The sequence below is a fragment of the Mytilus edulis genome, chromosome 2 (assembly GCF_963676685.1).
Source record: "Mytilus edulis chromosome 2, xbMytEdul2.2, whole genome shotgun sequence".
NCBI classification, from domain to species: domain Eukaryota; kingdom Metazoa; phylum Mollusca; class Bivalvia; order Mytilida; family Mytilidae; genus Mytilus; species Mytilus edulis.
In genome coordinates, this window is record NC_092345.1 from 3,750,498 (window position 1) to 3,773,940 (window position 23,443).

The 23,443-nt window shown below is 31.1% G+C and overlaps 1 protein-coding gene across 2 annotated transcripts; it reads right to left on the bottom strand.

Annotated features, from left to right (window-relative positions):
- Nucleotides 1–1,626: 1,626 nt before the first annotated feature.
- LOC139510088 (phosphatidylserine lipase ABHD16A-like) lies at nucleotides 1,627–23,409 on the bottom strand. 2 transcript variants are annotated; one of them, XM_071296335.1, is made up of 19 exons: nucleotides 23,252–23,409; nucleotides 18,972–19,028; nucleotides 18,303–18,369; nucleotides 17,815–17,901; nucleotides 14,632–14,717; nucleotides 13,536–13,609; nucleotides 12,156–12,245; nucleotides 11,139–11,212; nucleotides 10,657–10,697; nucleotides 10,206–10,307; nucleotides 9,597–9,710; nucleotides 8,895–9,059; nucleotides 8,254–8,317; nucleotides 6,844–6,907; nucleotides 6,353–6,409; nucleotides 5,182–5,327; nucleotides 4,513–4,596; nucleotides 2,812–2,858; nucleotides 1,627–1,999 (listed from the first exon to the last, which is right to left on the bottom strand). In XM_071296335.1, exons 1-19 carry the CDS (start codon nucleotides 23,336–23,338, stop codon nucleotides 1,910–1,912), a joined length of 1,596 nt encoding a protein of 531 aa, XP_071152436.1. In that variant the 5' UTR covers nucleotides 23,339–23,409; the 3' UTR covers nucleotides 1,627–1,909. The 2 variants fall into 2 exon arrangements, with proteins under 2 accessions (XP_071152436.1, XP_071152437.1); XM_071296336.1 differs by lacking the exon at nucleotides 23,252–23,409 and adding an exon at nucleotides 19,881–19,945.
- Between the last annotated feature and the right edge of the window lie 34 nt (nucleotides 23,410–23,443).

Genomic DNA, 23,443 nt, shown 5'->3' on the forward strand with positions numbered 1-23,443 from the left:
AGCACGATAAAAATAAACAATGTGCTTCATCCAACAAAGAACGGTTAAGTTTAAATCAATTACTTGTAAGTCATGAACATTTGGTGTAAAAGTTGTTAATCAAATATTCCTAATCTATCTTCCGGCATATTCATTTTTGGTTTGTATGTACGACTGTTAACGACATAATCCAACTACGTTTCGGACGTCTAACCTTTCGCGAACCATCGCACTTTAGCGTATGGACGCATCGCACTTTAGCGTAGACCATCGCACTTTAGCATCCCCATCGCACTTTAGAGTCCTACATATATATATATATGCTAGATTAAAACGGACGAAGAAAGGTAACACACGGCCAGCGAAAGCTCTTTTTTTGAGAGCCCAGGTGGGTGTGTGGTCTAGCGGGACGGCTGCAGTGCAGGCGATTTGGTGTCACGATATCACAGTAGCATGGGTTCGAATCCCGGCGAGGGAAGAACCAAAAATTTGCGAAAGCAAATTTACAGATCTAACATTGTTGGGTTGATGTTTAGCCGAGTTATGTTTTCAATTAATTTAAGTCACCAATTTTAAAGGCAACACATTGATGCTGTAATTAGTTAAAGAAAAAACCTATGTAAAAAAACAATAATTATGTTATTAAGTTTGAAAAAAACCTCACACAGATATGTCAATATCAATTTTCTTTATTAGAAAAAAGAAATCCCATAAAAGTTTCTTATCATTATTATATTTTTCCGTACTTGTATAAAGATGTCTAATCCATTTGTTTTTAACAATGAAATATGTAAAGATATCAAGTTCATTTTTTAAAAAGGCCTCTTTTCACTTTGAATAATTACAATTTTCAGTCTTTTGTTTGTCGTAAACACTATCAGTATATAATATATGAAAATGTAATAAAAATTCATGTAAAAATTAACGGATACTTTCCGAAATTGTCTAAAAAACTATAAAATTAAGGGTTATTGAAGTTATACAATTGCTAAGCCACAAAATTGAGTTACAAGTTCCTTTCCTAATGGATATTGTGAACATTTAATTGATGTTTCTTACTTAACAGAAGACATGCAGCACACCATGTAAATGTTCAATTAGACAAAAACAAGAATGTGTACAGAGTACATGGATGCCCCACTCACACTATCATTTTCTATGTTCAGTGGACTGAAATTGGGGTATAAACATTAATTTGGCATTAAAATTAGAAAGATCCCAGCATAAGGAACATGTGTACTAAGTTTTAAGTTGATTGATCTTCAACTTCATCAAAACCTACCTTGACCAAAAACTTTAACCTGAAGCGGGACAGACGAACAGGCAGACGAACAAACGACACACAAACCAGAAAACATAATGCCCCTCTACTATCGTAGGTGGGGCATAAAAAAAAGTGTGTAAAAACTGAATTTATAAATTAATATTTTGACTGGTCCATTTCAACATACATAGCTGCTTTATATTTTCTTTGCAATTAACAGAAAGGCCATTTGTTTATAATTTAACATTAGATGAATGGGAAATGGTTTTGTGCAAGAGAAAAATTATGCAATTAACTGAATTATGCAATTAAGTGCTATGCGTTTAAGTGGACTATATATAAGGTTACAAGAAAAAACACTTTCCACCAAAAGAAGCATTAAGTATTTGTGAACTGTTTTAATACTGTCAGAAATGTTTTACAACTCATAGCAAACAATGTAACACTTACATCCAGGGGTGACATACATGTATTAATGTACCAGTAACATCTTCACTGCACAAAAGGTTTAAAGTTTATGCCAATGGTGGTACATGTATAGTTTTTGCAACAAAGTAACCTGAGTGAATAGGTCTCACGATGTAGTTCAAAGTCTCATTCTTTTTAACGAAATGGAAATATACAATCAGAAAATATCAAATTTAAAGACTAAATTAAAATATAAGTTCACATTCCCAGAGTCCATGGTCTATGGAACAAGGCTGATGGTAGTGGTGAGCAGTGGGTTGAATTAAACTCGCTCATATATTTAGATGCCTGAAAAATAGAAAAGACGCATTAATAAATGATATAGGGGTAGTAATTCAAAATGAGAAAAGTTCAATTTTAACAAACATGGAACTTTAAGAAGGCACTTTGAATCTCATCTTTAAAATAGTGTCATAGATATACTGTAAGCCAACTAATTTTTTGTAGATACTTTGTTTTGTGTTTAGCCCTTTGTGACCCATTTTGCTGCAATTTAATTTAGCTATATCTAAAATTTATTTCATGGAGGTAAATAAGAAAAAATCCAGGTTTTACATATTTGCATTATTTTTCTACTCGTGAAAGTCACAAAAATTAGTTGCTGTACATTTTTCTTTTTGGAATATGAGAATGCAAATGAAATTATAAATAATCTCTTTAGGCGGTTAACTTCTTTCCAAAGCGTCTTCCCTGAGTACCATGTATGTTTTAATACAACAGCTTTATTTGTATAATTTCTTTTGTACATGTATTTCAAAAAGAGGTAAACATTATATCATTTAGCAGTGGTGGATCCAGGGGGAGGGTTCTGGTGGTTGGAAACCCCCTTTTTTGGATGATCAATTGGGACATATAGTTAAAACCCCTCCTTTGTCCTGGGTTGGGAACCCCCTTTTTAAATTTTTAAAATGGATGGATCCGCCCCTGTTTAGATGTGTAAAGTAATAACTGAAGTATATGCTTGATGCCTTGTAATAAATCTGAACATAAAAAGAATTTTTGGGTGATTTTTTCATAGGAATTAGATAAATGATATAATGCATTTGTAAAACCATTTGTAAAACCTTTTTTTTGGAACATAACTTATGAAATCAACTTACCAAAAATAAAGTCATGTTTTCTTTTTCTTCCTGTGTAAAACCTTCACCTGAAGTAGAAAAAGATGTGTAACAACAATCCCCAGTTAGTACAATACAAGTTTATCAAGAATTCACATGTTGTAGTGCTAAGCATACCACCACTCCAAATTCTTCAAAGTATCAGAAAACAAGAAGATTACAGTGACTTGACTGAAAGTGTTGCTCTCCACCAATTGCAACTCATTCAAAATTTTGACCAAGTTGCAATTTGTTTTACTAAACCAAATTGTTCAACTGGTCAGAATATTGAACAAATTGTTCAGTCAAAATGTGAAAGAGCAAGGTGATAAAATAAAACATACTTACAATCCTATAAGACTTTAACCCCACTTTAATGATGTTGTGACAAAATTAGTTCATCAGTTTGTATAGGTATATTATAGTCATTCCCATGCTGAAGGAACTGTTATTATTTTGAATGGCTATAAAAATGTCCAAACTTAGCTTTTATATAGTTTTTCTTTCTAAAAGTATTCTATATTCATAAGAATCAGACATTATGTGAATGTGAATTATAAGAATCAACTATCAAGTATCATTTTAAATAAAACATCATATATTCAGTAAAATATGTGTGAAATAAAAATATGCTATTGATAAGTTTCCATGGGGAGATAACCTAAAATATTATTCTTTTGAATAAAGACTTTTTGAAAGAAAAAATGATTATCTCCCCATGGAAACTTCGTACAAACATATTGCAATTTTACACATATTTTACTGAATATGAAATGTTTTAATTCACATAATGTCTGATTCTTATGAATAAGGATACTTTTTGAAAGAAAAACTATATGAAACCTTAGTTTGGATATTTTTATAGCAATTCAAATTAATAACAGTTCCTTCAGCATGGAAATGACTATAATATACCTATACAAACTGATGGACTGATTTTGTCACATCATTTAAGTGGAGTTAAAGTCTTATAGGATGGTAAGTATGTTTTATTTTATCACCTTGCACTTTCATGACTTGGCTGTGGTTTTCTACAGCAGTTAGTTAAAATTTCTGACCAGTTCAACAATTTGATTTTATAAAACAAATGCAATTTGGGTGAGAATTTTGAATAAGTTGCAATTGGTGGAGAGCAACACTAACAGTCAAGTCACTGTAATATAGAAGGCACAAAAATGGTACACAACTTAAATAAACTATTCTAATGCAATTTGTTTGTAATGATAATTTTCATTGGATGTGGATAAATATTTTGAAGGGTAAAGATTCCTCGTTCTACCAGTTCGATACTAAGAAAGACACCATTTAGAATTTCGATTTTTTTTTGGTATTGAAATTTCTCTTAAGAAAGTCACATTTTGAGCCTCAAAATATTCTTCATGTCAACAGGGAAACCATTTTGAAGCATACAAAAGATATAAATACGTCTAGTGATTATGTTTAACATTGTGAGTATACATATGACGTCATATTGTTAAATTGCTAAAGACTATGCAACAGTTTCACGGATTTTTTCATTCATGTCATTTTAAGCCAAAATAATTAATATTAATAACATGGAATTTATTTTAATATGCTGCATTAGAATAGCTGTATTGCGATATGGTTTGAATTGTTTCTTGCCAATAATCCTTATTCATTTATTTAGACTTTATTTATATTAATATAAAACTTATTAAATTTTAACTTTATATATCAACTTACCTATTAAACAAGGAAAACTTTCTGAATTTTCATTTATGTATGATTTTATTTGTGAAAGGCAAAGATCACCATCAAAAATGTCTTCTGAAAATAAAAACAAAATTTCAATTTTAATAGATTGCAATCCCATCTGTTGTATATGATTAAGAATCCTAACAAACATTTTTTCTTTATTATTAGTAACTATGACCTTGACCTTAGACATCATACACAAAATCATTAGGGATCTTCCTCTCATTACATGTGTTTATATATGCAGGTTATATCCCTTATCTCGCATTTGGATAATATATTTTGCATAAAATAATTAACTGTAAGACTAATAACCTCCCCTAACCTTTTTTCATGTTACCATTGGGTTTAATTCTATAAATAGATACAAATTTACCAAAAGCATATATATGACAGTATATAAATACCTATGGTTCCTGTAACTGAACTGAGGTCTATTTGTTTTTAAACAATAAAAGTATCTAGAAGGTGTAGTTTGAAAATTTTGCATGCATTTTTTTTCTACAAAGAAGTATGGTATGTGACTATGAAAGCTTAAATCACCCTTTCTCTCTGTTTAGGATGTTTACATAACCTCCTTATCTTTATAAAAAAAAAACAATATAAAATCTTTTTGGCATAATAAAAAATAAAACTGATATTAAATAAACACCATACCTTGCTGTGAAATAGGTTTACTTAACCATCTTGATAATACACTAAATGTTGTTTCATCTACAATATTTGGGTATCTGTATTGAAGTAGATGCTGCAGTAAATAATTTCCTCTATTACTCTCTAAAACTGTACCTCTGCCATCACCTCTGTAAATTAGATAAACAAAACAACAAAATCAGTCTCTCCAAATAAATTCAGAACCCTATTCCTATCTATTTTTCTATATTTGGTATTTTAACGTCACTTATAAGCTTTTGGGCTATTTTGTGGCAGCCAATTTTTATTGGTGGAGGAAGCCAGAGTACCCCCAAAAAAACCCACTGACCTTCGATGAGAAAACTGACAATCCTAGTAAATTAAAAATGGAGTTGAGTGCACCTGCACGAGCAGTGTTTGAAATTCACAACCTCAACATAGACTGGCTAGTGATAACAGTAGTTACTACTCAGACCACTCGACCACTGAGGCCCCTCCCAACTATCTAAACAAATGTCTCTTCCTAGAATGTGACATTATCAAACTAGATTTATCATCAAATATTTACTTTTGCAACACAACAAGTGCAACTTGTGGAGCAGAATCTGCTTACCGTTCTAGAGATCTTGAGATCAACCTTTGTCTTTGACCAGATTTGTTTTTAGACTGTCGGTTGTTATTTTGTTGATATTCATTTTTTGACATGGCCTTGTCATTTTGTTTTGAGATTGAATATCCTTATGCTATCTTCCACCTTTGTTTGTCATATTAATTAATTTTGGAATCCAACTCAGATTCACCATTTAAACTATTTTGTTTTATTTTTATATTTTCAACCATATTGCTTTTTTAGAAAACTTTAAGACAATCAACTTTTGACTTTCTTTATTTTTCATTTTTATCAATAAATCAATGCTTACGTTATCAATTGCTTTTATCAATTTTTGAGTATTTGCAAAAATATGCAAATTATATGCAAATGCAATTTTTGAAGTTCGTATTTGAGCTCAAAATGAACATTAAAATTGAGATCCATGACAATCTATTGTGTAAGATTGAGGAAACATGCATACTCTTCAAATTAAATGGCATTATGATGACCTCCAAATGTATGGAGCACCATTGGTGCAAAATAACGGTGGTCTGAGTACGGCCATAGCATGGCAAGGGTTAATAAGTATGAACCATGACTTACTGAGTTGTGATCATTTCATCCTCCAGTCTTCTTATTAGCAGTATTGGACCTGGATATCTGAAATCAACAGTGTAGAACTTTCTAACAGGTAATATAAATAAATACTATCCAAGCAGTCATGGCAATGTGAATTTTTAACCATATTCAACAAACTATATTCTTTCCTGACTTTTCTTTCATTGAGAAATTGATGTAATAACGAAATAGTGGCAAACACTAAAATTAGGAATGGAAATGAGGATGTGTCAAAGAGAGGAAAACTTGACCAAAGAGCAGAAAACTAAACTTTTTCTTAACATTTTCCATACATTTTACGACTGCTTGCAATGATAGAAAATATTTTTTTCAATAGTCTTCACACAATTTGAAAGCATATTAATTATATGTAGTTGATACTGAAATAAGTTTGCTATACGTCTCATTGGCACAAAATAGCTACATCAAGGTGAGTCCCAAACAAAGAACAAATTTTAACATGTTTAATAGGTTACCTGCATAATTGTTCACTATTTTCTAAATTCAAGTAGTTGTTTATTGTTAGCTTTGTTATGCTATCTGGAAAATAAAAGTTAAAACAAAATAAGAATTTTATATCCATATTATAAATTTTGCTTGAAAAAAAAATATGGTTAAATCAGAATTAACATTTAATATCCATATTACATTTTTCTTTGAAAAAAAAAAGTTTTGAGACATTGTATTTTTTTGCATTTTACTCTTTCATATTTCCTTTTTCTAATTCAGTGTATTTTATATTTTTTCAAACAGTAATTTTTTTTCACTGTTGTTGTGAACATATGGCAGGTAATTAATGTTCGTGTTTTGAAACCAAGTTTAAGGATTTTCAACCGTTTGTCATCAATCAACAAACAAGCATGGATATTAAGCACATGTTTAACATGTACAGTCAGATAATAGCTTATTTCAGTGACAGATTCATGCATATTGCTATCACCTGTTTTTTATGAGGAGGGTCACGCTAAGGTCACTTTGCATATGGAAAATATGTCCGGCGAATTGCTTCCTGAAAGCAAGGAATTAAAAAAAAGTAAACTTCTTCTGAATGTGAACAAATTAAAGAATTTTCTTCAGAAAAAAGTATATGTACATAAATTAATAATGAAAACTATCCATTTTGTTATAAAAAAACATATGCTTAATTATTTTAATTTGAGGTTTCATATGACTTTATGTTTGGATGCTTCTTTTGTAAATTCATTGGGGTCTAAAAGTATGGCAAGCCGTTTTACTATTTATTCGAGTTTCAAGATATCTCCAATAATATACAAGATATCTCCGTTAATATATAAGAAATCTTTAATGTTATATAAGATATCTTTAATGTTATAAAAGATATCTTATATACTTTATAAGATATCTTATAAAGTATATGAGATATCTTATAAACAATTTTCATATAAGATATCTTATATAATTTATAAGATATCTTATATAGTTTGCAAAATTTGCATAATTAAAATCTATGCAATAATTTGTGAATTTACAGTAAAATCTTCATCTTCATGTATTCCTGTGGTGAATTCATTTACAGTAAAATCTTCATCTTCATGTATTCCTGTGGTGAACTCAAATCTAGGATCAACTAAGCCAATTATCAAATATGTTCTTTTTTAAATTAGATCTTTTAAATGTTTTAACGCTGTTCTTGTGGAGTGATTACAAGATAATCAAAACTATCATGTTAGAAGTATGGATACTAAATACAAATATAACAAAGCACTTAACCATGTATTTGTTTCATTTAGCAAAGTGGTGGCACTCTAAAATCAGAAGTACAACAATTAGGACAGACAAGTAGGAAGATATTCAATGGATAGCAAGATTTCATACCAACCTTTTGAGATAACTCTCCACAAATTTAATGATATTTATTAACTCACTGAAAGACTTGGGCATTCTTGCTTCAGCTAAGGGTAACACATGATCAAATGTTGCATCTAAAATCTGAATAAAACAAACATTCAAAACATTTTGTATTCTGTTTTAAACTAGATATTCCTAAAGAAAGAAAAAGCAACATATCACAAACAAATCTTTTTAACTTAATATATCTATATTATTGATTGTAGACAAGGCTTTGTTAATCTGAAGATGCATTTTGGTGTCATTTATTTGCTGTCTAATTAATGATGACTGGAGTATTTAACGACCTAGACTTGCTATACAGTCCTCGAGTCGGTCTGACATATGGTCCTTAACGACCTTGACTTGCTATAAGTCCTCGACAGTCGGTATGACATATCGTCCTTTTATTCATCTTATTTTTGCACTCTGAATGACTGATGCTTTAAAACCTGCCCTATATTCTAAGTTAGGTATGGCAGTGTGAAAAGTGTGAACTCAATATATATCTTACCATAATTACATGATAACAAAAATAAGCTCAATATCTACACAGACAAGAGTTTGATTTTAAAGGAGGGGTAACATTATATGCCCTGATCACAAAGCCGCATTGATTAAACAAGACTATGTTGTCTAGTATGACCAATATTGAGACTTACATTGATGGTATACTTACTACAAAACTTATATCAGGGTAATTCATAGCTGCCCATGTAGCTGAGTATCCTCCAATCGACCAAGCAAATAAGGCTATATTGTCTGGCATAAAACCTAATTTGTGAATAGCATACTGAATAACTGAATCTATTGCACTCTGTTCCTGGTCTGGAAGTGGTGCACCCTATCAAAGAGGAATAAGATTTATGAATTATAATTATATACTGCGATGATAAAAATGCAAATATATTACTTGGTTTTCAGCATACTATGAATTCATTTATATTTGTGAAGACTAATTTTTGTGAATCGAGAAAAACTTGTATTTTCTCAGACACTTAATTTCCTCAGGTTTGACAAATTCTTATGTTATTACTTAAGAAGCCTTAAATGTAAATAATTTGACTGCCTAGGGATCCCATGTACATATTTTTAATAGGTCAATTAAGTTGCCTGACATTGATTGCTGAAATGCACAAAAAAAAAACATTGATCAGATCTGAATTTGAACATTTCCTTTATGGTTTGTCTATGATCTGGTGTCTATTTAGGGACAGTGTGATGCAGGCATAAGAAAACTCATTTGAAATTGGAAGTTTTGTTTAGAAGACAGGAAACTGCATTATGAAGGGTTAATGGGAAGGTGCATCATGTCTCACAGAACAAAATAAAGTACCTCATCAACACAACTAACATTCCTTCTTGTGTGTATTATACTTACAGAACTTCCAGCAAACCCAGGATGATTCCATCCTAGTACAGAATATCCAGCTTCCATTGGTGTGACTGTACATCCAATCTCATAAAAACCTGCATTACCCTCACAGCATATTACCTATAATAAGTTCAAATTAAACCTAGCCAAAACTTCTTACACTTCACAGTTTAATACTCTTACAGCATATAACCTTTTGTCAAAAATGTTAGTATATATTCTAGTTCAATTTCAAATTTTAATCTTATTACACAACCAAATACTTGGTTTTCTCCAGTCAGTTTTTTTTAATTGCAACAATTTGTACCTTAAAACTTTACACACTTTTAAAGATTATTAGGTTAATGAAATCCTTAAGGACTAACACACCTTCTCAAAATTTTCCTAAAGAATAATCAATTGCGATTGCAACCATTGGCTAACATCTGGTACCATTTACAACAATGACAGCTAAAAGTTTAAGAAGTCAAAGTTGTTAAGAAAAAGTAGAAAGCAGATTAACCAAACTGTAAAAGAATAAACATGTATGTCTTTGTTTAACTTTGCTGAAGACCATTAAGTTTTGTATAAATTATAGGCAATTATATTGTATGTACATCCTCATGGTTAACCTACCACTGTTTTACCATTACTGCCAACTGAGTTACGTCTATCGAAGAAAAGAGTATCTATCTCATTCTTATCCTCTGTCTGTACCTTGGCTCTAATACCATGTTTCTGTTATAAAGAGGGAGAGTTTAACATAGTGTTCAGTTAATAACTGATAAAAAATCATAAGTAAAGTAACAGAAATTGTAAAATACATTATGTTGTTGATCTATTTGTTTAACAAAGCATTTTTGTGTATATAGTTAGTTTAAAAATATTTAAAAAAAATTATCATAAAAAAACCCATAAAACTTTGAGTGAATACAAGAACATTTTTAATAAACTCACATGTATACCGAAATTTGACATCGTTTTGCTTTAAATGCTGAGTACAATGTTTTCATTTAAGTAGTGCCATTTCCATTAATTCATTAAGATTAATTCTATAACATATGTTTACTTCAAAATTAAATATTACCTCTTCAATCAGTTTTGATCTATTCTGGCATAAAGTTGGTTCTATAACAAACAAAATGAATCTATTCAAAACAAAATTACCGAAATGTGAGTGACCTAAATAAAAGATACCTCCTAACAAATATTGAAATAGTTTGATTATCTCCCTTTAAAATGTAGGAACAGGATTACATTTTTCTTCATGCATACTCTTATGTGCTGTTCTACAACTGTAACCATTATTACTCTGAATGGAAAGGCAGATAGTTGAAGATTATTTTTTTTACACCACCAAAACCTTATTTGTATACCAGAGTTCAAGTAATGTTAGAAAAATCAAATATTTCCAACAGTGATCTTTTCAAATTGTCCTAATACTCTCTTTAATGAGGCGACATAATTTATAATGTTTTATTTATTTGTAAGCAGTCAAAAATGAAGTTGAAAAAGTTATTTAAAAGGTTAATAATAATTAAGATACACAAAGCATTAGCAAAAATATACCTAGTAATGTATTCATCAGGGCTGTGGCTCCAGGATACATCATACGTCTACCAAATGTGTGTGCACACATATAGCTACAAATCAGGACATATTTAATTCCATATGAAAATGGTATGAAAGAGCAAGATAAAAATTCCATATTCAATGGCAAATTTCTACAAGATCAAATGGTGTTAATGTATTCATATAAAATATTTGAATCTGATGCAAGAGTTATTTAATAAGTAATGAGCAGGTTAAAATTGTATGACCTTTATAAATGTATACTGTGGATACATTTATTTTCCTGGGTACCAACTTTCCTGGATTGAGGAAATATTGTATTTGCGTAGACATTTGATTTGGTGGTTTTATCAAAGTCTTCATACAAACATAAAGAGAATATGTAGTTTGTTGAACATTTAAATTTGTGATTTACACCAAACCACGAAATCAAGGAAATAAATGAATCGACAGTAATGTTAATTGAGACATACAAATGTACTTGTATTAGCTGTTAGTTGCTTTCAGCTAGCAGTCAGTAACTGCAAGTACTTTTAGATCTGTACTTAGTCAAATTGAGAATGGACATGGGGAATGTGCCAAAGAGACAACAACCCAACCATAGAGCAGACAACAGCAGAAGGTCACCAACAGGTCTTCAATGCAACAAGAAATTCTCGCATGTTAGTGTCTTTTGTTGTTAGGAATGTATAAAACATGTCCCAGGTTACGGAAGTGTTGAGCGCTCACAAACATGTTTAACTCTGCCACATTTTTAGTGTGCCTGTCCCAAGTCAGAAGCCTATAGTTCAGTTGTTGCTGTTTGTTCAAGTTTGTGATATCAATTGAATTGTTTCATATTTTTCATGTCATGGCCTTTTATAGCTGGTATGGGTTTTTCTCATTGTTGAACATGTAATGTCTGACACCTAAAAATGCTTACATCCACTTCATTTGATCTTGGGCAGATAGTTTTCTCATTGGCAATCATGTCACATCTTCTTATTCTAATATTCTAATAATTTTGGACCTTACCTAACTAGTGTTGCAGGATAATGGATTACTTTAGATAGACCTAATATAGCAGAAGATTTTGGAACCTGTATCTTAGTTCTTTTCACTTCCCTGAAAATATAATGATTCACCGTGATACCAATCTCTTATATTTCTATATCCGAAACATGCAAGAACTATGGTATGCAAATGGATAAGACATGTTTAAAAATATTTTAAAGTAGCAAATTAATATTTCTGATTGAAACTACATGAAAATGTTTCACATTTTTTAAATTAGTAAATCTGTCATACAAGTTGGTGATTTTGTGTTATAAAGCCTGGTTTAATTGGTTATTTTTGTTTGTCTGCATTAATTCAAGAATATTAAGTAATATAAAACATGGTTTATCCCATCACTTACACTTTATTATGCCAATTTTGAAGATGAATTCTCCATTTGTTTCAAGTTATTATGTTACTGTTTATTTGTTATCCCCAGTAAATTTGAATAGTTGAGTGTTTTGTAGATTAGCTATACAGTCAATATTAGAATCTGACATACATTTTACAGGGTGCTATAAACAGTTTTGTATAAAAAACTAGGGGTTATTCCCCCGACTAAAAATAACCATGGAGGGAAACCCCTGTTTATTTACTCAATTGGTGAAAAAGTATCATGTTTTTTGTATTTGGTTGTAAAAATTAGTTAATTAGCTTTCAATTAAAACAGGTTGAATGATTGAAATAATTTTAAAAATTATATTAACTTTACATGTTTTGAGGGGAGACAACACTGTAAACATCCTGTTTTTTTGGCAGTGAAAATTGAAAACTTATTTGCAGCCACTGTAGCTCTTTTCGGAGCAGGAAACCGTACCCTGAAACTAGATTTTTTTATAAGGCCAGGTAAAAACCTACAAATTTCATACAGTTTTGATTATGTAAAATGTGCATGGATCATGTCTTCATGGGTGTGCACATGACCTGGTTTCAAGTTTTTTATGTTCAAATTAGACCTTTTTTCCCCATGTTCATTGGATGGAATATTTTTAATATATTAAAAGTACACATTATTTTTATTTCATTATAAACTAGAGAACATTCTGATTCCAGTGATATCTAGTTTTATACAAGTATGTTTATTAATCAGTCCACCACTAAGGGTCACTTATGCATGGTCCCTCAAAATGTGACGTCATAAAAGAAAACGGTTGATTGCACCCACAGTTTGACACACAACCATCAATGGATCAGCACTTAGAGTAGATGGAATTTATAACGTGTTATTGTCATGAGTGTTTACAGGCCATATCATCAAATTAATGTTATTTTTAGTTATTATATAATTTTTTTTATACAAATTGGAAATCTATATAATTAAAAAAAATTATAATAAACGCATGATTTTTCTGTATTTACCTGTTATTTACATCACTCCATTTAAAATCAATTGGCCAACCCCAGAACTCAAAGTCAAAACCTGCCAACATTTTCTGTAAAAAAAAGCAGATTTTTAAAAAGCACAAATCACTTTCAATATAAGTGAATTCATCTTTTTATATGGGGACAAAGTCCCCAATAACAGTAGAAAAATCAATAAATTTTTTTTTTTTTAAATCGAGAAAATTTTCCCGAAATTTTCATTGTACTATTGAACTCAAAATCATTTAATTTTTTGGATGTCATGTTTTGAACACTGTGAATCATTTTAATTTTGTTGTAGTTAGGGTTCCATTTTCTTACTGTGTCATGTTTTGAATTCCCGCATCTGCGCAGAAATCTACAATGTACTTCCTGTTTCCGATCTTGTTTGTATGAAACTTTGAGATAAATATATATTTATCAGTCTAGGATAAAATAGGAAGGAACGGCTTACGCAATACCAATTTCATTTTTAATAATTCCTTGATATGAAAAAAATGTTACCTGATGATAGCGTTTTTTTGTTTACATTGCATATGACGTCATAACTTAAATAACGTCACAACTAAAATCCCAAACAACAGAACCAAAATAGGAAACGTTACAGTATTTCCGTTTCTTTTTTTTTAACAGATATTTAAGTTACAAAAAAATAATTCATACAGACTTCGTCCCCATTTACAGGTAAAGAAATGCTATCATCAGGTAACGTTTTTTCATATCAAGGAATTATTAAAAATGAAATTGGTATTGCGCATTCCTTCCTATTTTATACTAGACTGATAAATATATATTTTACTCAAAGTTTCATACAAACGAGACCGGAAAAAGGAAGTACATTGTACATTTCTGCGCAGGTCCGGGATTTCAAAACATGACAAAAAAAATTTGAACGATTTTGAGTTCATTAGTACAATGAAAAATTCGGGAAATTTTCCCGTATTTTTTTTTATTATTGAATTTTCTACTGTTATTGGGGACTCCGTCCCCATATAACAAAAAGACATTTTTAGGTCAACATATGTCTTGCAAAAGAAATCAACAGAACATGTTTTACAATGAACTATATTAGCATTATAAAATATACATTTACCCTATTCTGTGGTGTACATGACTTCTCTGCTGCAAGCAGTACTTCAAGGAATAAGGTATAATCTGCATTATATGCTCTTCCCATACCTGACAATATAAGGTTTATATACACTAGTCCATAAAGAAAATCAAATTTCTGTTAAGTTTAATGCATAAAAAAGTTGTTTCCAAGCATTTTATCCTCCATTTTTAATTAAAAGATAACTTAAACCTGATTACTTCCCTTGATGCTTTTGTAATTTTACATAAATTACTTCCCTCGATGTTTTTGTAATTTTACATTATTTACTTCCTGTGAAGCTTGGGCAATTTTACATAAATTACTTTCCTAGGTTCTTGGATAATTTTACATACATTACTTTCCTTGATTCTTGGGTTTTTCAACATTTATTACTCCCCTTAAAGCTTAGGTAATTTAACATTATTTTTGAGGTATCTGTTCCCAAAGACTCTAACACATATAAAAATAATTTATATCAATTAAAAAAAAATATGAAATTTCAATATACATTGATATACAACAAAAGAAAATTTCTGTTGATATGATAAATTAAACCAGATGCATGGCACAGCTTTATACCACCACAGATGTCGAAACCTGAACACTTTGGGCAAGTATGGACACAACATTCAAGATTGATACAGCTTTGAATTTGGATTGCGATTAAACATTTGACACAGCATAGGTTTTTGCATCTTCGCTAGCCAAGGAGTACGATCCACTCCTGTTCTCTTCGACCTTGGCGGTTTGAGATAAAATTTTGGAGACACAAGGTAAGAATTTTTATTGGTTGCAGTCGAAACTCGCTGCATCCAATCAAAAAGCGCCTATAACATGATCACGTGTAAATGTAGAAAGTGTTTGTAAACAATTGCCACATGTTTATTGTGCAACAAGTTTTTACATTCTATAAACTTACGACTATATTTAGTGACAACTTGAATGTTTTTAATCAATTAGTAGAAGTTCCTGTGTATGTTTCATGCACAAATGCATGAATGTTGACGTATATTTTCAAGGGCCCAGCTTTATACAACCTCAGAGGTCGAACCCTGAACGGTTTGGGCAAGTATGGACACAACATTCAAGCTGGATACAGCGCTGAATTTGGATTGTAATTAAATAGTTGACACAGCATAGGTTTCTGACACAGAATGAATGTGGTCTAAATGAACTTAAATTTTTTTTTTGGCTTTTGAGCAATTTACTATGCTGTTGAATATTAATCCTCTCAAAGAAAATATATTTGAAGAAATTTTCTTTTTAAATTCTGAAATCTGAAATGAGAAGAAAAAAAATTGGCCCCACCCCAATTTTTTTTTCACTTCCCTCTTTCCCTTATTCCAAAAATAATCTCTATTCAAATTTCTAATGGAGTTTGCAACAATAACTACTCATTTAAATACATCATAAAATATTAAAATATTAAATGTCATACAGTCATGGTAAAAAATAATATTAATTAATAGTAACTTCTAAAAAAATAAATGGGGAATGTGTCAAAAAGGACACAGATGATACCCCGCTAGCATATAATGTTATAAAGGGACATAACTCAAGAACTGTAAAAGTGAAGCTGCCAAAAATTGAACTTTCATTAAATTTATTTGAGACAAACTTATGATAAGAAACAGAAACTAAAAAATTCTTCAATTTTTCCATTTGTAAAGAGGCATAACCCTAGAATGGTAATCAAAGTGCTTGTAATCACTGAATGGTAAATGCGGTTGAAACTTTAAGGCTTTAAATGTTTTTCTGCAGTCGATTCTTTGGCAGTTCAGATAATGAGAAACATTTATGGCATAAATCTGTACAAATGGCATTCAGCAATTTGATGAGCAGTTGACGTTGCGTTCGCAGGTCTGTCTCGCAAATGACATTACGTAATCAAATTCTATTGACGTTGCATTGTCACTAAAAGTTGACCTGGTCATTGATGGTCTTCAACAAATCCTGTCTTCCGGTATAATTGTCGAAAGGACAGTAAGTCGAGTTTCTGACATCAAATCGTGTGGTTTCAGCACGTTCACGTTTTCCTGTTTGCAGTATTCTAATGGGTTGATTCATTTTTTTCCCTCAGTTTTGGCAATATGGAGATGCAACATTTTTTAAAATGAAAAAATCTTTAATTGGTTTGAAATTTCGCTTTCTGAATTCCGTGTGATCTCTATAATTCGGTATATTTAATAACCACAAAAAAGTCTGATGTTAATTTTTTTAAAAGAGAAAAGAGTATGATAAGCATGAATAGTAGTTGTATGAAGATTAAACATGATTTGGTAAAAAAAATATCTACAAAATGAGTGTTGCGTTTTTAAAGCCAGTCAGTATAGCATTGATTTAAGTTGATTCAAATTCTATTCTGGACAAAGGCAGATAACTCCAATTTTCAAAGAAGATTATATAAAGCATTGGTTTTAGATGATTCAACAACCATTCTGGACAAAAAAATATAACTCCAATTTATTGACTTGAAACTACAAAAATGCTTGTTTTTGGCCCCTTTTTGGCCCTTTATTCCTAGACTGTTTGCCCCATAACCCTTAAAATATATCTCAACCTTCTACTTATGGTATTAAACATTGTGTTAAAATTTTATTGATTTCTGATTATCCGTAAACCATCCGTTTTTCGGACGACACTGACAACGACATGATACCAATATACGACCGCAATTTTTTTTGCGGTGATATAAAATTGCTTCTTTTTGGCCCTTAATTTCTTAACAGTTGGTACTATAACCCCCAAAATAAATCTGAACTTTCTACTTGTGGTATTAAACATAGTGGTACAATTTCAGAGCAATTGAATTACTTATACACAAGTTAAAATCCTGAAAGTAGAAAAATGCTTGTTTATGGCCCCTTTTAGGCCCCTAATTCGTAAACGGTTTGGACCGTCATATCAAAAATCAATCCCAACCTTCCTTTTGAGGTATTGAACCTTCTTATCAAATTTCAAAGAGATCCATAATCGCAAACTTAAGTTATTGTCAGGACACCAAATGTGTCTGCGAACAACACAGATGACGACATAATACCATTATACGACGCAAAATTTTTTTTGCAGTCGTTAAAAAATCAGTCAGTGTAAGCCTTGATAGAAAAGAACATATTCTTTACAAATGTATCTTGAATTTATCAGTACTATTAATTACAGTATCTTTGATAGTATAAAACTCACCCCTTATCATATATGCGAGACCATATACAAATGAAATTGACAATACATAACCAAGTAAAGTTTTACCGCCTTCCTGAGTAAAATAACCTGTAAAATATTAAACCATTTATGTGACAGATCAAAATTCATATTGCACAAAAACACAAAAATACAAAATAGAATTGACATGTTAACTTTTTTAAAACCTGGTATAAACAATTACATTGTTAGAGCATGTCAAGAAGGTACTAGTACATCTAAATATTTAAAACCTGCTAGCATGTGAAAATACCTATGAGGGTTTAAGTGCACAACCAAATTTTCAAGGGTTACAATTTTTGTGGAGTTTCTGTGTTACTGTGCACTGTATTCTTTAACTCTAAAAGATTTTAACTTGTTTGATGATCCTGAAATCAGGATTTGGGTTGAGGCATGATGATCGGGATGAAAAAAAATTGTGACTGTTAGCGTCTTATATTTGAGTATATAATCATGTTTGTCTCACTTACCCCTTCTGTACAGGATGGTTAGTACTACCGGTGAGGTCCAGTAGGTAAACGAGTAACAAAATCTTATCTGAAAATGAAACATATTTGTTTTAAATTCTGTTCAAACTCATGTTGTTTCAAGCGTATATATGCTCCTGTTTATTTGATGATTATTGCTTTTTTAAAAAACACAAGTATTTTATCAAATTGATATTCTGTAAAATTGTGATTTTATATACATGTACATTGTATATATATACAAATATATACAAAAGTTCCAGATATGTTTTTGATTGACCTTGAATTTTCTTACAAATTTCTTAACAATACCTTGAGAGTGCCATCAGGAAATTGAAAAAAAAAATGAGAAAAAAAATTTGATACCCGGTAATTTCTAATATCTATAAAATGTAGTTAGAAATTTTGTGGCGCTGTGTTGCACATTCATGTATTTGAAACATGGTAAATGTGGCATGGATTTTTATGGCAATTTGTAGTTCATATCTCTGCAATGTGGAATGGATTTTTGTGGCAGCTTGCTACACATATCTTTGCAATGTGGCCCATTGGTTGTATTTTTATGTGGACTTGCTACACATATCTTTGCAATGTGGCCTATGGGTTGAATTTTTATGTGGAATATAGCTACACATATCTTTACAGTGTAATTTTGGTATTGAGATAACTCACCACATTAATAACTTTGTCAGCACCGGATTCTACTATATTGGGAACATATGCTTTACCCTAAAATATAATATCACATTCATGACATTTCAAATGTAAAAATACTTTGTAATATGCATGATCCCATTGGTTTTCTTCACTACATCATTTGATATACATTGTAGAAGCAATTATTTAAAGTTTATCCTGCATATTGATGATCACAAAATAAGACACTTGATGAACTTTAATCATGTTAATATTGCAAGGGTACAGGCAGGCCTCTGGATTGTGATTAAATAGTTGACAAAGCATAGGTTTCTGACACAGAATGAATGAGGTTTAATGAACTTAAAATTATTTTTTTTTGCTTTTGAGCAAGTCACTATGCTGTTAACCCTTTCATGCCGAATGTATCCTTTTGGCACACCCGCGCGCATGCCGAATGTATCCTTTTGGCACCCCCGTGTAGATGCCGAATGTATCCTTAAGGATACATAGATTTCTATTTTTAGACGGTCACAGTGCAAACAGTAAAAATAACGTTTAAACATGTTTCTTGGCCCCGTTGCTCCATGGATGTTATGATAAACACCAAATGCATTCGATATTTTAGTATCGGGCGTAAAAACACTGTTAAAATATGTTTTTTCAAAGATTGTTGAGAAAAAAAAACCTCGTGAAAAACAAAATGGCGGAATCATAAACAATCGTGGTCAGGAGTTTCATTTCGAGTTGAAACATTGAGAAAACTTAACCTGCGGTCATGAAAGTCGTTTAAATTGAACAAAAGTAGTGATTGTATGTATATTTTGGAGTTGTGAGAAGGATATTTGTAAAACAACCTGAAATCGAGACTTTGATTGTCGCCATCAGGTGCACGACTGTAAATAATTATTTCTCGTTGCCGTTTGACAGTCAACCTTTCATTACCGATTGAGTCAGAGTCTTTTATCATCGTTTTAGACACTCTCAGGAGTCTGTAGTGTTACGGGTTTTATTCTTTTCATTGAAAGGCTGTACTGCAGTATGTAGGTCGACAAAACGAAAGTCCACTTTTATTTTAAATAGAACCGGATATTGACAAAATTGACAGCTGAGTCTATAAATAGTGCGGTTCATAAAAACACGTGTTGTTACATCTCATAGATTTATTATTTTACATAAAAGTGGTTTCGAAAGATGAGACAATATTCTGCAATCTTATTCGTATTTTAATCGAGTGTAAATTATTTTCCATGATGTATCTCGTCTTGTGACAGAGGTTTTTAAAAGTCTTGTTCAGCATACAAAAATTTTAAAAGTTGTTTTGAAAAACAAATAATGTTGACAGAGAGTAAAAAAATCCTGAAAGATGCCAAGATGATTATTTTATGTAACAAATTGTTTTCTTTCTCATTTAAAAAAAAACATTGTCAAAGAAGGGAAGTGAAAAAAATTATATTTGTTTTAGAAGGGAAGGGAATTTTTTTTTTTTTTTTTTGAGAATTGGAAAGGGGGAAAAAAAAAAATTTTTGCTGGAGGGAAGTGATTTTTTTCCCCAAAGTGAAATAACATAAGGTGTTGTCTGTTGCTTCTGATTAATCTTGAGATGGCATCATTTATTATTGTAAAATAATACTGTTCCTGTATGTTTCTGAAAACAATATAGGGGTTAAATTTTTTGTTATGGAAATTATGAGGAAGAACTCCCCCTCATGTAGCACACTAACACAAAAGATGAATGACCAGTGCGGCAGTGCCTAAAGTTTATTACAATTTGTAATGCCAATATAAGCAACCATTTTTAACACTAGGAAACATCTTTTTTGTGTTCAAAAAGGGACTTCAAATGGTATATAAATTGCTTCTTCTCTCAGATGCCAAGTCATATACATGTAGTAGTAAGGAGTAAGAGAAAAAACTGATCAAATTGGAAATGGGATAATGGGACCACATTAGGGTCTTGTAGCTGTCACCTTGCAAGTCAGCTTCTTAAATTAACACTGTTTATGGGACTAGTACACATAAGCAGGTATCTTCATACCACATTAATATATAGGCTTATATGTAAGTAACACTTGCTGCTGGATGTAAAAGATTAATTAATAGACTGGTAACAATGGTTATAGTATAACAACCTCACTCAAGTAATTTTTATTCACTTTTTGACAAACCATTCCATTAAATAACCCAACAATATAAACAGAAAATAAAAAAAAATAGTTTCCATTGTCCTCACTCAATTTTAAAATCAAAATTTATGATATGAATCCTCCTATTCAATGAGTATGCAGCATTATAAACTAAAACAAATTTCATAGCTTCCAAATGTTATTACAAACTATATCATGCAGCTCCCTGGTGTAGCTTTCCATCAATGAATTTTAAAACTGCATTTTGCAGTAAAACATGTACATGATGTATTTTAATCCCTTTTTTGCAATAGTTTTCAACGACTTGCATCTGTGTCTACATATCATGAGTTTAAATAAAACAGTACCCAGTAGTTGTCTGCATATATTATCTTCTTTACCTCTACTGAATATGATTAATAAATTTAACTATGATGAAAATAAATTTATAAAATATTAATTGCCAGCTTTTAGTATTTATTTGTGCTGCTTTAACAAACATCAGTTGATGTATTTGTCAATTTTATGTTGTCTTATACATCCTAAATTTTGACTACAAAGTTCAAATTTAATTTCAACAATTTTCAAAAAAAAAAAATTCACTAGGCTCTTTATCTTGAGATACAGCTGAATATTTGCTTATTTGTAGTACATATATTAATGCTTAAACATTTTTTTTATATTATACAACCCCCATGACCCAAATCAAATTTATTGGAAATTTCATGGATTTAGAACTTTAAAAAAAAAATCACTTTTTGGGTTCATTTATTTTATCTATTGGAAAGCTTTATCTCATTCACATGTGGAAGAATTAAGGCATTACTGGGGTTAAGTCATAAAGTAATGAAGTCCCATCAATTATTATTGCAGTTAACAATTATTTTTAATTAGTTCAGTAATCGCACATCAACGCTGGGGGTATTATACAACTCGTCTCGAAGAGTTATTGTCCGTTATCGAGCCCGAGTTATCTTTCTTCTTTCGAAACCGTAAACAAATGGCGGCCAAAATCTACGTGAACGACAGTCTCGATTTACAAGTATTATTGCCAAGAAAACGAAAACGGAAACGGGTTTTGAAAGAAAATAATTCAGTAGCTCATAGAAATAGAATTTTGAAACACACGTGTGCTTAAGAAATGTTGCCGAATGGAAGTGAAAGTGATATACGGTAGGCAATGACAAAAATTATCTTCCGATTCAATCAATCAACGTTTTCGACACGCGTTTTTAAGGTAAACTGCTTTTCACTCTATGAAAAGGTTACGGACGCTCAACCTATGATATTTATCTACATTTTATCAAAATTTGACCGCACAACTCGCTACAGTTCCCGAGTTTTCAATGACCAAAACTACGAGGTCGTTTTTGCTGAAGCACATGTGAAATTAATCCCGGTCAGGCAAACGGCTCGTGCAAATAAATTTCGGCCAGGGAATCCCGCGAAAAAAATAAATTCAGTAGTGAAAGTGTTAATATAAATCCTCTCAAAAATAAAATATTTGAAGAAATTTTCTTTTTAATTTCTGAAATCTAAAATGAGAAAAATTGCAACAATTTCCGGTCTTGTTTGCATGAGACTTTGAATAAAATGTATATTTGTTAACATATCAACAAATATAGGAAGGAATTCAAATGAAAAAAACGTTACCTGGATAACAGCGTTTCTTTGTTTACATTGAATATGACGTCACAACTAAATCCCTAACAACAGAACCAAAATCGGAAACGTTACAGTACTTCCGTTTCTTTTATCAACATGTTTGAATTAAAAAAAAAAAATAATAGACTTCATCCCCATTCACAGGTAATACCTGCCTCATATTACTAAAGTTCTTATCCGGAAAACATCTGTCTTTGGACAACGCTGACGACAACGTGATACCAAAAATTTTTGCAGTCGTGTAATAACAAGATCTTCATTTAGATAATTAAATCACTAGTCGACGACTGGTCCCAAGAGGAATACAAGTTTTAGTCCCAGATTACTCTGACGTCCAACAGCTGTTTTGCCAGACAAGCTGGGGCCGTTGGAAAGAGCACATAGTCATCAATATTATGATGGAGTGCGGAAACTAAAAGAAGAGAAGAAGAATCTCGGACTATACAAGTTTGTGAAATCTATTTGTGCAGTATGAAACTTTGAACTTGTAAACCTAAAATATTTGAATAATTTATGATTAATCACCTGATGGGTATCATCACTGTGTTTTCTAAATAACCGAGGTCCCCTACAACATCTGTATAGATTGTATATTTGCCGAATTAATGACATTTTGCTTGTTCAACAAAACATCTCTAATGAGTCAATGTCAACTATGTTTATATTGAGAAAGGATGAAAACACATAGTTTCAAACTCTTCAATAACCAAGAAAAGG